Source organism: Budorcas taxicolor, chromosome 3 (assembly GCF_023091745.1).
Source record: "Budorcas taxicolor isolate Tak-1 chromosome 3, Takin1.1, whole genome shotgun sequence".
In the NCBI taxonomy this organism is placed as follows: Eukaryota; Metazoa; Chordata; class Mammalia; order Artiodactyla; family Bovidae; genus Budorcas; species Budorcas taxicolor.
In genome coordinates, this window is record NC_068912.1 from 1,355,120 (window position 1) to 1,370,955 (window position 15,836).

The 15,836-nt window shown below is 41.3% G+C and overlaps 1 protein-coding gene across 1 annotated transcript in view; it reads left to right on the forward strand.

Moving 5' to 3' along the window:
• The window catches only part of ADCY10 (adenylate cyclase 10), a 95,492-nt gene that overhangs the window by 67,597 nt on the left and 12,059 nt on the right, over positions 1-15,836 (forward strand). The window contains exons 21-25 of the mRNA XM_052637766.1: positions 2,223-2,292; positions 2,863-3,094; positions 4,967-5,074; positions 5,584-5,765; positions 12,829-12,985. Of these exons, the coding sequence (XP_052493726.1) occupies positions 2,223-2,292; positions 2,863-3,094; positions 4,967-5,074; positions 5,584-5,765; positions 12,829-12,985 (749 nt within the window). The remainder of the gene's footprint in view (positions 1-2,222; positions 2,293-2,862; positions 3,095-4,966; positions 5,075-5,583; positions 5,766-12,828; positions 12,986-15,836) is intronic.

Here is a 15,836-nt window from a genome sequence, read left to right on the forward strand (position 1 = left end):
TTCTTAACAAAAGTTTATTTTTCCTAGAGTTTTTATGAAATTTTCTTTTTGCAATGTCTTTGCTATAATATCCTGTTTCAGTCTTAGCTGAAAGACAAAAACAAAGACATTTGTTATCTCCAAATATCCCCTAAGTGTGAGGTATGCTTTTAAGTAATACTGGAAAAGGGCATGTTAATATCATACAAGTTTCAAGAACACAGCACTAGGTATGAATCAGACAGTGAAGAAGTTGATTCCCTTTTCAATTCTTTGTCAATCCTGACGTCCTTCCTAAAAACTTATTTTCTAAGTTTTGATCCATTCTAAGGATGGACAACCCACAGGCCCCCTGCTGGGTTCTTTCCTTCCGCTTGCTCCACCTAATTCTTCAGGGACCTCTCCTCTCATTCCTTTGATCTTCTCAATATGCGATTTTCTCATTCAACATTTCATTTACTCATTTCGTAAATATTTATTGAGTTTCTTATATGTGCCAGAAGTTGTTCTAGGCACAGCGATAGAGCAGAAGGAGCCAGCAAAATGGGCAGTGGGCAGCCAGTGAGGAAAGAAATCAAGGGAATGGGTATTACAGAAGCTGGTAAAAGCAAGGAGAGGTCAGTTGCAAATGCTGCCAAGAGGTATAATGAGATGCAGACAAAAATGCAATGTTTGGATTTGGCAACTTGTTTTTACTGGTAGCTCTAACAAGGAAGTTTTAGAGGAGTAGGAGGATAGAGGCATAATTCAGTTTATTCAGGTTCTATTCACTAGAGATGAACTAGACAGCAGACTAGGAAAGTGAAAGTCGCTCAGTCGTGTCCGATTCTTTGCAACCCCATGGACTATACAGTCCATGAAATTCTCCAGGCCAGAATACTGGAGTGGGTAGCCTTTCCCTTCTCTGGGGATCTTCCCACCCCAGGAATGGAACTGGGGTCTCCTGCATTGCAGACAGACTCTTTACCAACTGAGCTACAGGGAAGCCAGACAGCAGACTAGGAGAGGTAGACAAATCAATCCTTACACAGTATGATAAAGGATGATGATAGAGGCTGAATGGGGTCATTGGACACACAAGTTGGGGCACTAACTCTAAGGGGCAAAAGCAGAGAAGGCTTTCAGAAGAAGGTGGTAGTAGATGCTCAGACTGCACTTTATAAATTAAAAGATCTGTGGAGTAGTGCATTTATCTTGGAGTCCAGAGACCTCTATCACCAACAGATGTATGATCTGAGACAAGTCCCTTCTGCTGTCTCTAGGATTCTTCCTTCTCCTCGAATGGAGAAGTGGCTGGATTCAACAATCCTCATTTGTTTTCTGTTTAAAGATCTTTATGGAATTTTCTAACCTATATGCAGTCTGGATAGACTGAAGGTTTTAAATTCAAGGCTCTCTGCCCTTAAGTAATTCCCCTTTGGGGGGTATTCCATTAAATGTCTATTTCTCTTATAGAAGCTGACATCATTTTCTTCAGCATCATTAATTTATACTTTGAGTTGTGCTTAGTCGCTTCAGTTGTGTCCAACTCTTTGTGACCCCATGGGATGCAGCCTGCTAGGTTCCTCTGTCCATGGGGATTCTCCAGGCAAGAATACAGGAGTGGGTTGCCATGCCCTCTTCCAGGATACTTTTAGTAAATTATGATTGTGTTATCATCTAAAACAAACCCCAATATTTCAGTGGGTTAGCACAATAGAATGATAGTTTTTCCCTGTCCAGGTAATGATCCAATGAGCATTTTGACAATGAGCCTTGTTCACAGTCAGTCAGGGACCCAGGCTCCTTCTGTGTTGTGGGTTTGCTTTCCCTTAGATCTCCACAATTAATTTGTTTTCCTGTGAAAGGAGAAGGTGGTGAAGATATCTAACCATCTCAGTTCAGAGGTGACATATATTATTTTTGATGGAATCCTATTTTTAAACTTAACACATGGCTTCACTTAAGAGTGAATGGAGAGTGAATGTAATAGGAGGAAATTCCGTGGTGGCCCAGTGGTTAGGACTCACTCAGTGCTTTCACTGCCATGGGCTGGGAACGGAGACTCTGCAAGCTGCACAGCATGACAGGGATCAAAAAGGAAAAAGAAAAAGATGCAAAAGGGACTGAGAAATGTAGATCCTGGCTAGGCAACAACAGTTTTATTGTGGAAGGGGAACAGGAAGCTTCAGTATACCCCAGACATCTCTGCCACATGATCATGTCAATGATTGATACAACTCACTTGTTTGTTTATTTTCCAGCTGAAGAAGAGACCACTTTTTCAAGAACAGAGACTTCTAAGAAATCTGAAATAGTTTCTGAAAATCTCAGGTACAGTCATCTATAATTGTTTAGAAAGTAGAGCATGAACAATTGGCATTAAATTTGGACCGTTGTTAGAATCATTTGTTTGGTCAGTACTCTGGCTCTTTAAGGCACAAGTCAGAGGGTGATGTTTGAAGTCTAATCAGTCATTATGTAACTGAGCAGGATCCTGGTGGGCCCTTCCCAAGACAGACCGCAGCACCCCACCCCAGCCCATGTCCTCTGCTGTATGTAACTGCTCTCTGAAAATACGTAGATAGTAGTATCTGATTCATACTTCCTGAGTTATTTGACAGATGCTAAAACCTACCAAATGGAGGAAATCTACATTAGATTTTCTTTTTTTTTTTTTTTCTGTCCACACTGTGTGGCATGTGGGATCTTGTTTTCCTGACTAGGGATGGAACTTGAGCTCCCTGCAGTGGAAGCTCGGAGTCTAAACCACTATACCACCAGGGAAGTCCCTACATTAGGTTTTCTTATCTTGCTCTTTTATTAGTTTTAAAAACTATTTTCATATCAAATCCTATCTATATCTACAAGTTATTACTCCTATTTATTTCTGCATTTGGACAGTTCTGAAGAAATAAGAGAAAAGATCTTGAGTTTCTTTGATATCATTATAACAAAAATGAGGACATCTGAAGATGACGTCATCCCTTTGGAATCTTGCCAGTGTGAGGAGATCCTAGAGATTGTCATCATGCCTCTGGCTCACCATTTTCTTGCTTTGGGAGAAAACAACAAAGCCTTATATTACTTCCTAGAACTTGTGTCTGCTTATCTTGTCTTGGGTGACAATTATATGGTAAGCTGTTTCTACTCAGATCACCTCCATCCTTGAGACAACTTACAGACCAGAGAGCCAGAAGGGAAGCTCTAGTGTTTTTTTTTGTCTTGTTTTGTTTATTGCTTCGTGTTCTTGATTCCTGCCAGTACCCTCTTCCTTTGAAAATCAAATTGCTCAGAAGGCAAATGACCTGAGATTGAAAAAAGTCAGAACAAACTGCAACTACCATTATACATTATATTCCCACCTTGAAAAATTTGCTATGGATTGTCTACCTATATGAGACTCTGGTCTCAACTATTCAGTTTCAGTAGAGACTTCCTCAGTAATGTCCCAGTTGCATTTGCCCTCTGTCTTCCCCAAATATCTGTCAGCACAATACCTGTAGGTCTTTGAATAAGAACAAATCTAGTTTTACTCTTGTGATTTCTGAAGGGGCTCACTCACTTTGGTCTTCAGGTAATTTGTGCTAAATTATCATACATACCTTTAGGCTACTAGTGAATGTTTCTCCAGGATAAATGTAAATAAGTTTCAGGGCAATACGCCCTTAGAAATGTGGGGATTTGATACATATAATTAAATGAAAGAATTCATTGTTAAGTTGGGAAGCCTGGAACTGAATAAGGATAAACAGGTTTCTGTACTACAGATACTCAGAACCTTTATATGCTAAGATACACAGAAATCTCCTGAGGGTTGGGCTAGGACTGGGATGTACTATTTCTCTTAAACTTATTTGACCTTAGATCACTTTTCATAGAGTAGCTGGCTGGACTAAGCTTCCATGAACTCATTTGAGGAAATGTCTTTCTGGGCCTTGCTTCATCAGACTTCCAGCCAGCTTCAGGAAGAGCTTCCCACACCTGAGCAGCCATGGTTGCCACCCTTCATGCCTGCACTGGTGGACCAATCCAGATTTTATAGTTGTGGCTTAATTAATCCCTACATCTCAGATTTATATAAGATTTTTAAATTAAACTATTAAAAATGTCAGTAAGCTCTGGTTCTCTCAAGTATTTTGAAGGAAAGCCTCCTGTATGTATTTTATACACATATGTGAAGAAGAGGGTGATGTGGCCAGTGAATCCCAGAAAGAGAAGGTTTAGGTAGCCTCGGGGGCCAACTTGCTGAGGCTGTGCTTACCCGCATCTCTCTACAGGGAGTGATGAATGTTCAGGAAAACAATGATTGGAAGCAGAGCCTAGGGCAGGGTCCTGCAATGTGCCATTTGCATCCCACTCTCCCAGCAAAGAAACCTTGTCCCCCTCTTTCAGCCTTCTGCACACACCACTTAGACTGGTTGAGACTTGGGGACATTGTCTCACCTTATTTCACTCTTCAAGTCTGAGCTTGCCTTTGTGTTCACATGTGCCAAGACTGTTAATGATGTTCCATTAAAGATGAAGAGACAAAGATTGTTCAGGGCCTTAACTTTCTCTTCTACCTCCCAAAGATGGCTCTGACCAGAAAAAAATGGAAACAGTTCATGATTCATTCGTAAGTAGAGACTGGCCTTCATGGATGTGGCGATGGTCTCAGAAGCCATGAGTACATAGCTGGAAATAGGGAAGCTGGGGATGGAAGTACTCAAAGAGGGAAACTGCCCTGGGGAAAACTTCAGGTAAGATATCTTACATGACAACATGAGGAAAGGAGGTGATTTCTAGATTCATGAGAGATTCAGTGACCAAGATGAATGTGAAGGTGATATGTATCATCAGCAGGAACTTTCTCCACCCCTCCTTTCTGATCAGGGGCTAAAGGTAGAGATGGAATCAGGAGCTGGAGGGGTCCTGACTCTCTTCCTTCAGTAGAGTCTGGGGCAATGGCCCCTGTGGTCCTGATCCCTGTTGACGCAACACTTTCTGCTCCTTGTGCTGGTTGCAGGCTTACCTATATTTGAACGAGGGAGAGAGGTTGCTGAAAATTCTCAAGAAGGACAAATCTTGGAGTAAGACTTTTGAATGGGCTACCTTTTTTACCCTCAAAGGTCAGGTAAGAAATCATTAGAAACATGATTAATCTGTTACTTATCACTGGGACTTTATATAGAAGTAATAGAAGTCATCCCTATACTTTCTGCATCCTCCTCCCATCCTCTGCCACAGATCTTTTCCAAGACTCCAGGATCCCAAGCCCTGGGACTCAAACCTCCTCACCATCAATTTCTGCAGCAAGAGCTTCCTTAGCCTCTCAGTGACAGCTTTATGAAATATTTTTTGTAACGACCTCCAAAAAAGGGACAGGAATAAGTAAACATTTTCTCAGAGGTAGATTATGAAGGATGAGGATGCACAATCCTAGTCATTCAACCATCCTTCCACAGATATATCCAAGAAACATTTCAGATTATGCCAAGCTCAGGGGGATTTTGTTCCTAGGCTTTACATTACTTAAAAAAGAAAAAAAAAAAGATTCCTAAATTACTTATTTTTGGAACATATAAACCAAGCTTGGAATCATCGCCTTTTTATTTCCTTTCTTCCCCTTTCTTCTTCTTCTAGGTCTGTTTCAACATGGGCCAGATGGTGCTTGCCAAAAAAATGCTGAGGAAGGCTCTGAAGTTCCTCAATAGAATCTTTCCTTACAACTTAATCTCCTTGTTTCTCCAGACTCGGGTTGAAAAAAACAGACACTTTCATTATGTGAATCAGAATCAACAGGCCCAAGAGAGCTCCCCTCCAGGGTAAGGAAAGAACTGCAGAGAGCTAGGGGTCATCTCACTCCCCAAAAGGAGAGAGACCTACACATAGTCCAACAGTCCCCAAAGAGTGGGCCTCTAACAGGTGCAAGGAGTCCAAGTGGCTCACTAGTGAGGGAAAGGTGGTGGGGCTCCCAGGCCAGGGCTGGGTTGCCTCAGAACAACTTAATAGGCAGCTTTTGCCAAAAGGAGTTCAGGTGACAAAGACTTAAAGGAGCCCTTTGCAAGATGGGCTCCAGTGCCTCCCCTACTCATCTCACCCACTAACCCCTTGGCCATCCATGTTTCAGTGGGAATCTGCACCCCCTGCTCCTAGAACCTCAGTCAAAAGTCATCTTCCAATTCAGTGCTAAAACCCTGGGTATTGTCCCCGCCCCAGAGAAAGATGGCAGGTCCTGCAGACATCTGCTAAAAGACAAAATGGCCCACCCATTTTTGTATCTCCATAGATAGAAAAATCTGTGGGTTACAGAGGGTATCTATCGATCAAGATTATACCATTAAGACCTGTACATTTCAACATGTAAATTTTATCTATAAAAGAACTACAAAGAATAATGTGGTGGCGTAGGGGAGGGATACAGTGAGTAAAAGAACAGATGCAATGATAATGTTGATAGTTGTTGAAGCTGAATGCTGGGTACATGTACCTCATATTTTTTTGTTTTATTGTGTATGTTTAAAATTTTCCACATCAAACTTTTTATAATATATTCTACCCACCTAGGAATTCATACCAAAAGAGGTGTCACCTAGTTGGGGATCTGGAGAACTGACAGATGATCTGTTCCACCGTGGGAGAGGCCAGTAGCAATATTCCTACAGGTTCTGCCAGAGATACAAATATCTATGTCTATGAGCCAATGGCTGCAATCCTTTTGAAACCTCACCAAAAACTGCCTTCCCCAGTTTCCTGAAAGTCCCCTCTTGACTGGAGTAGGGTGGAGGGGGACAGGGTTGGAAATGAGGTGGAGCTGAGCCCCTTTGCAGGATGGGGTCAGGCTCCTGAGAATCTAAAGCCTGCTGCCTCAGAGGATGCCAGGAGACAGGCAGGGAGAGGCTCAGCAGAGATCTCTCTGAGAGATAAGAGAGAACTGAAGTTTGGGTCACAGAGAGTTGTCAGATGAAATAAAGGATGCCTAGTTAAATTTGAAGTTCAGATCAATAATGAATGATTTTTTTGTTTAGTATACATTGTATCACACAAGATATTTAAGGCATATGCACTTTAAAAGAATTATTTTGAAATTCAGATTTAACTCAGCATCCTATATTTTCATTCCCTAAATCCAAAAAGCCTAATATACAGCCCCATTTTGTAAAGGATTAAGAAGTACCTGCACAAGAGGAGAAGGTGAAAAATTGATGATCAGGAAGAAAGTACAGAGCTTAAAACACTCTCCAGTCAAAAGGTTCTCATCTCAAAAATAAGGACACAAAGAAATACCTTTGATGTCAGAGTTTCCATAGCTTCATGAACTCCCTGTTATAAGGGATTTTACGTGACTGGAAAAGGTCAGTTTTCATTCCAATTCCAAAGAAAGGCAATGCAAAAGAATGCTCAAACTACCGCACAATTGCACTCATCTCACATGCTAGTAAAGTAATGCTCAAAATTCTCCAAGCCAGGCTTCAGCAATCCGTGAACCGTGAACTCCCTGATGTTCAAGCTGGTTTTAGAAAAGGCAGAGGAACCAGAGATCAAATTGCCAACATCCGCTGGATCATGGAAAAAGCCAGAGAGTTCCAGAAAAACATCTATTTCTGCTTTATTGACTATGCCAAAGCCTTTGACTGTGTGGATCACAATAAACTGTGGAAAATTCTGAAAGAGATGGGAATACCAGACCACCTAACCTGTCTCTTAAGAAATCTGTATGCAGGTCAGGAAGCAACAGTTAGAACTGGACATGGAACAACAGACTGGTTCCAAATAGGAAAAGGAGTACGCCAAGGCTGTATATTGTCACCCTGCTTATTTAACTTCTATGCAGAGTACATCATGAGAAACGCTGGACTGGAAGAAGCACAAGCTGGAATCAAGATTGCCAGGAGAAATATCAATCACCTCAGATATGCAGATGACACCACCCTTATGGCAGAAAGTGAAGAGGAGCTAAAAAGCCTCTTGATGAAAGTGAAAGAGGAGAGTGAAAAAGTTGGCTTAACACTCGACATTCGGAAAACGAAGATCATGGCATCCAGTCCCATCACTTCATGGGAAATCGATGGGGAGACAGTGGAAACAGTGTCAGACTTTATTTTGGGGGCTCCAAAATCACTGCAGATGGTGACTGCAGCCATGAAATTAAAAGAAAATTAAAAGTCCTTGGAAGAAAAGTTATGAGCAACCTAGATAGCATATTCAAAAGCAGAGACATTACTTTGCCGACTAAGGTCCTTCTAGTCAAGGCTATGCTTTTTCCTGTGGTCATGTATGGATGTGAGAGTTGGACTGTGAAGAAAGCTGAATGCTGAAGAATTGATGCTTTTGAACTGTTTTGTTGGAGAAGACTCTTGAGAGTGCCTTGGACTGCAAGGAGATCCAACCAGTCCATTCTGAAGGAGATCAGCCCTGGGATTTCTTTGGAAGGAGTGATGCTAAAGCTGAAGCTCCAGTACTTTGGCCACCTGATGCGAAGAGTTGACTCATTGGAAAAGACTCTGATGCTGGGAGAGATTGGGGGCAGGAGGAGAAGGGGACAACCGAGGATGAGATGGCTGGATGGCATCACGGACTCGATGGATGTGAGTCTGAGTGAACTCCAGGAGATGGTGATGGACAGGGAGGCCTGGCGTGCTGCGATTCATGGGGTCACAAAGAGTCGGAAACGACTGAGCGACTGAACTGAACTGAGCTGATGTTTCCTTAGAACCTTTAAAAAATAATTTCCACAACAGAATGAATGTTGTCAGTGTCTGAACTGAGAGTACCTGGAGTTCTTCATTACGAATTTCTAGGATAGGGACTTCCCTGCTGATCCAGTGTCTAAGACCCTGTATCCCAATGCAGCGGGGGCCTGAGTTTGATCCCTTGTCAGGGAACTAGATTCCATATTCTGCAACTACACTGAGACCCTGTACAGCCAAATAAATAAATATTCTTAAAAAAAAAAAAACAACTCTCTAGGATATCTTTCTTCCTTCTCAATTTTATTTAAAGTATCTTTCTCAATAGCTATTTATAATTATATTTTGTTTTCTTGGCTTTGTTAAATTACTAATACTGTAGGCAGTTTAGGGTCCCATTTTTAACACAAACAGAAAAGATTGGGGGCTACATTATCAATTAAATGATTTGTGGAGGCTGAGACTGTCCCCAAACATTCTCGGTAGGTGGTCAGTCATCCTTTTCTTGAATAATTCCAGCACAGAAAGTTCATCTCCTGCGACATTCCATCCCATAGTCAGAATGTGGTTTAGTCTGTTTGGATTGCTATGACAAAATGCCACAGGCTCGGTAGCTTATTAACAGAAGATTATTGCTCACGGTTGTGGAGACTGGAAGTCTGAGGTCCTAGTGTCAGTATAGTGAGGCCAGGGCCCTCTTAAGACTTTTTGTCATATCCACACTTGGGGGAAAGGGGCCAGGAAGTTTTATAAGAGCTCTAATCTCATTCAAGAAGGTTCCACTAATCATAACCTAATCGTGTCCTAAAGTCCCCACTACTAATCCTGTCACTTTTCAGTTCAGTCAGTTCAGTCAGTCGCTCAGTCATGTCCAACTCTTTGCGACCCCAGGAATCGCAGCACACGTCGCCTCCCTGTCCATCACCAGCTCCCGGAGTTCACCCAAACTCATGTCCATTGAGTCGGTGATGCCATCCAGCCATCTCATCCTCTGTCGTCCCCTTCTTCTCCTGCCACCAATCCCTCCCAGCATCAGAGTCTTTTCCAATGAGTCAACTCTTCGCATGAGGTGGCCAAAGTACTGGAGTTTCACCTTCAGCATCATTCCCTCCAAAGAAATACCAGGGCTGATCTCCTTCAGAATGGACTGGTTGGATCTCCTTGCAGTCCAAGGCACTCTCAAGAGTCTTCTCAAACACCACAGTCCAAAAGCATCAATTCTTCGGCACTCAGCTTTCCTCACAGTCCAACCCTCACATCCAAACATGACCACTGGAAAAACCATAGCCTTGACTAGATGGACCTTAGTTGGCAAAGTAATGTCTCTGCTTTTGAATGTGCTATCTAGGTTGATCATAACTTTTCTTCCAAGGAGTAAGCGTCTTTCAATTTCATGGCTGCAGTCACCATCAGCAGTGATTTTGGAGCCCCCAAAATAAAGTCTGACACTGTTTCCACTGTCTCCCCATCTATTTCCCATGAAATGATGGGACCAGATGCCATGATCTTGATTTTCTGAATGTTGAGTTTTAAGCCAACTTTTTCACTCTCCTCTTTCACTTTCATCAAGAGGTTCTTTAGTTCTTCTTCACTTTCTCCTATAAGGGTGGTGTCATCTGCATATCTGAGGTTATTGATATTTCTCCCGGCAATCTTGATTCCAGCTTGTGCTTCATCCAGTCTGGCATTTCCCATGATGTACTCTGCATAGAAGTTAAATAAGCAGGGTGACAATATACAGCCTTGATGTACTCCTTTTCCTATTTGGAACCAGTCTGTTGTTCCATGTCCAATTCTAACTGTTGCTTCCTGACCTGCATACAGGTTTCTCAAGAGGCAGGTTAGGTGGTCTGGTATTCCCATCTCTTTCAGAATTTTCCACAGTTGATTGTGATCCACACAGTCAAAGGCTTTGGCATAGTCAATAAAGCAGAAATAGATGTTTCTCTGGAACTCTCTTGCTTTTTCCATGATCCAGCGGATGTTGGCAATTTGATCTCTGATTCCTCTGCTTTTTCTAAAACCAGCTTGAACATCTGGAAGTTCGTGATTCACATATTGCTGAAGCCTGGCTTGGAGAATTTTGAGCATTACTTTACTAGCATGTGAGATGAATGCAATTGTGCGGTAGTTTGAGCATTCTTTGGCATTACCTTTCTTTCGGATTAGAATGAAAATGGACTTTTCCAGTCCTGTGGCCACTGCTGAGTTTTCCAAATTTGCTGGCATATTGAGTGCAGCACTTTCACAGCATCATCTTTCAGGAAGGAATTCCATCAACTGGAATTCTATCACCTCCACTAGCTTTATTTGTAGTGATGCTTTCTAAGGCCCACTTGACTTCACACTCCAGGATATCTGGCTCTAGGTGAGTGACCACACCATCGTGATTATCTTGGTCGTGAAGCTCTTTTTTGTACAGTTCTTCTGTGTATTCTTGCCACCTGTTCTGAATATCTTCTGCTTCTGTTAGGTCCATACCATTTCCGTCCTTTGTCAAGCCCATCTTTGCATGAAATGTTCCTTTGGTATCTCTAATGTTCTCGAAGAGATCTCTAGTCTTTCCCATTCTGTTGTTTTCCTCTATTTCTTTGCATTGATCGCTGAGGAAGGCTTTCTTATCTCTTCTTGTTATTCTTTGGAACTCTGCATTCAGATGCTTATATCTTTCCTTTTCTCCTTTGCTTTTCGCCTCTCTTCTTTTCACAGCTATTTGTAAGGCCTCCCCAGACAGCCATTTTGCTTTTTTGCATTTCTTTTCCATGGGGGTGGTCTTGATCCCTGTCTCCTGTACAATGTCACGAATCTCAGTCCATAGTTCATCAGGCACTCTGTCTATCAGATCTAGTCCCTTAAATCTATTTCTCACTTCCACTGTATAATCATAAGGGATTTGATTTAGGTCATACCTGAATGGTCTAGTGGTTTTCCCTACTTTCTTCAATTTAAGTCTGAATTTGGCAATAAGGAGCTCATGATCTGAGCCAGAGTCAGTCACTTTTAGGAGTTAGAATTCAAACTTGAGGGGATGAATTCAGACCACAGCAGAATGGATTTGTTTAAAGTACTCATTTCGTTTGTTGAGCTAAGACCTAGGTCCTGACAGCAATGTATATACGAAATGACACCCTGGACTAGCTAGGCTGGAGGTGGCCAGGACTGGAGTCCTGGCACTGTTACATTCTAGCTCTGTTACTTTTACTTAATTACTTAACCTGAGTCTCACTCTCTGCTTATGTAAAATGGGGTTAATTATTCCTTCCTTTCCTATGGGGTTGTCCTCAGACTCAAATGAGATAACATTATATAAATGTGCTTTTTAAATAATTTCACTTAAATGGTAGTGACCTGACAGGGACAGGTCTTATATATAAATAAATTGTAAATAAATTTATAGATGTAAATAAAATGATTTACATCTGTGCTTTTAGATAAAAATAAATTATCTTAATTAATCATCACAAAGCATTATGGTTTCCATTGTGCAGTGGAGAAAATGGGCTTCATAAAAACTAATATGCATGTACAACAAGGTCCTATTGTATAGCACAAGGAACTATATTCAATATTCTGTGATGTATCACAATGGAAAAGAATATTTTTAAAAATAATGTATATATGTGTGTGTGTGTGTAATTGAATCAGTGCTATACAGCAGATATTAACACAACATTTGTAAATCAACTGTATATCAATAAAAAATATTGCTTGCTAAAACTGAAAAAAAATTAATGTGCATGTTAATTTACATGTAGGGCTTCCCTGATAGCTCAGTTGGTGAAGAATCTGCTGGCAACGCACGAGACCCTGGTCCGATTCCTGGGTGGGGAAGATCCGCTGGAGAAGGGATAGGCTACCCACTCCAGTATTCTTAGGCTTCCCTGGGGGCTCAGCTTGTAAAAAATATGCCTGCAATGCGGGAGACGTGGGTTCCATCCCTGGGTTGGGAAGATCCCCTGGAGAAGGGAAAGGCTACTCACTGCAGTGTTGGACCTGGAGAATTCCATGGACAGTACAGTCCATGGGGTTGCAAAGAGTCGGACACAACGTGTAAACTTAATTTACATGTAAGGGAAACAGGCCTCAAACTCGTCTATTCAGACCCCCAAGCTGGTACTGAGGACTCTGCACCTGTGCTTCCCTCAAGTATGTTGGTGATGATACCTTTTTCTTTTGTCCCGTGTGTATCCTTTAATAGGAAGAAGAGGCTGGCACAGCTTTACCAGCAAACCACTTGTTTCTCCTTGCTGTGGCAAATCTATAGCTTAAATTATTTTTTCCACTACAAGTATTATTGTCACCTGGCAGCTCTGATGCAAGTGAATACTGCACTGGAAACTCAAGATGATTTCCAGGTAGGGTATTTTTCTAGTTGCTTTTTATATATCTGAGTCTCATTTGGAGAGAAAAGCCTGATGAAATCCAATCAATATTCAAAATCATAAAAGCCTTCCAGGCTGAATTGTTCTGCTGAGGCCCACAGTTGTCAAACATTTTGATCCCAGAATCCCCTTATACTTTTAATAATTGAGAACCTCCAATAGCTTTTTATGGGCTTCCCAGGTCGCTCAGTGGTTAAAGAATACGCCTGCAATGCAGGAGATGCAGGAGACATAGGTTTAATCCCTGGGTCGGAAACATCCCCTGGAGAAGGGCATGGTAACGCACTCCAGTATTCTTGCCTGGAGAATCCCATGGAGAGAGGAGCCTGGTGAACTGCAGTCCACAGGGTCATAAAGAGTCGGAAGTGACTGAGCATGCATGCAATAGCTTTGTATATTTCTATGGGCTTGTATACTTTTATATGGGTTCATACATTTATATAGGTTGTATCTACTGATATTGCCATATATGAAACAAAAACTGAGGTACTTTAAAAATATTTGGGGGGGACTTCCCTGGCAGTCCAGTGGTTAAGACTCCATGCTTCCACTGCAGGAGGCACAGGTACCATCCCTGGTCAAGGAACTGGGATCCTACTTAAAAAAAAAATAAAGAAAATAAACCAATGACATATGAATATCATTAACATTTTCATTGGAAAAAAATGCTATTTCCCCAAACAAAAAATTTAGTGAGAATGGCATGTGTTACATTTTGCAAATACCTTAATGTCTGATTTCACAGAAGACAGGCAAAAATCTCAACCTGCTTCTATCCTCACTTCCTTGTAATGTCACCTGATTCTCTCCTGGAAAACTCCACATTGTACACATAAGAGGATGAAGGTGAAAAAGAAAATGTAAAAGGATAATTCTTTTTATAAAAGATAAAATCATTCCCTGCTCGTCCAAATGTTAGGACTCTGTGCTCGCACCTCTCACTGCCTCAGCTCAATCCTTGGTCAAGGAACTAAAATCCCATAAGCTGCACAAAATGGCCAAAATGAAAAAATGTAAAAGAGCACACATCAAAGATTTTACTGAGCTCATTAAAATTAGTGAGAGAACTAGTAAGATGTTACAACTGGTTGCCAGGAGAATTTAATTTATGACTGTATGCAAAACTAGTCAAGTCACAGAGCAAGAATAAAATCACTTATATTGCACTGAACATTTGTATTTCTATGAAAAAGAAGCATTTACATCATTACCAGGTTTCTATAGTATCCAGAATTTTAAAGTAGCCCAGTGACAGTGAAAAGCAGAGATTACCTTGGCAAGGAAGCTGGACAGGACACATTTTGATTTTGTTTTGTTTAATTTTGGCCCATTTCAAATTCTTTCACTATTTTTCCTGACCCAAATCTCTTGATGTTATGCAATTAGCTTTGATCTCTTCACACCCTGAGTTCCTAGAATGGTGTCTGCCATGTAGTAGCTACTCAACAAATATTTTTTTCAATGAAATGCTTTACTTCTCCTTCATCCTTGGGGCTAGCTCCTAAAAATGTGGTGGAGTAAGGGGCAGGGAAGACATAAAAGGGAAAAGTCGAAATGGGAAAGTGAATCAAAAGATGTTTGTTAACAAGATGGCTGTGACTGAGGCCAGAAGAGGAGGGAAAATCTCCCCTGTGTGTTCAAAGCAGGTGAGCTGCTCTGTGTAGGATAACAGTGAGAAACAGAATGGGCACCAGGAGAGTAGTTTCCAGGCCTTCCCCAGTGGTCCAGTGGCTAAGAATCTGCCTGCCAGTGCCGGGGACACGGGTTCAATCCCTGGTCTGGGAGGAGTCCACATGGTGCAGAGCCACTAAAAGCCCGTGGGCCACAGCTCCTGGAGCCTGTGTTCCTAGAGCTTGGACTCCACACGAGAAGCACCGGCAACAGAAGCCAGTCCACCGCAACATGGAGTAGCCCCTGCTCACAACTAGAGAAAGTGCACACACGGCAATGAAGCCCCAGTGCAACCAAAGGTTAATAAAGACAGAAAATAGTAATAAAGAATAAAATAATTATTTTTAGAAAGACCGAGAGAGAAGTTTCTAGGACTCTACATCTATCTGTGGTGTGACTACTAGCAAATCACATAACTTGTAGCTTTATATTTTCCCCACAAAGTGAAGCAGTTGGCCTCAATTCTCTTGGTCCAAATCTGAGAAGAACTAGGCTTTATTATAGATGTGATTTTTCATTTGCCCAACAATTCTCTTTCTCTCACCCCCTGTTTCCTCCCTACTGGCCGCATTATCTTGAAACACGTTCTAAACAAGGAGTAAAGGAATTCCCTAAATGCCTCCAGACCATTCTACCATGCGAGGTTCTGTCTTTCTTCTGTTTGTATTTTTCAAAATAGTTTATATGTAGTCTGAGCTTTGTGGGAGTTTTGGTGTTTTTCTTTTTAGTAGTAAACTGTGTCTGTAGCAGGGACTCTTTTCGGCCTTCTCTAAACATTCCTATCTTGGAGCAACTTTATCATTTTTAAAGAGCTGTTTAAACAGTAACAAACTTTTCATAAATCTCCCAATTAAGTTTAGACCTAATCCTTACTTTTTTTTTTAAAGCAAACAAAACCAAATCAACCTTTCTTTATTGTTAAATAAAGAAAGTAATACATGCTTGTTATAACACTAAATTCAACATCCCAGAAATGCATAAAATTAAAAGTTCCTCAGATTTTTCCTCCAACTGCAACAAATAGGTAAACTGCTTTTTACAGTTTGGAATAAATCCTTCCAGGCCTTCTGGTATGCAGTCATATATCCACATATATAAGCTACTGCTTTTATTTTTCACAAAAATTCAGGTTCTTAGATTTTGTCAAGGACTC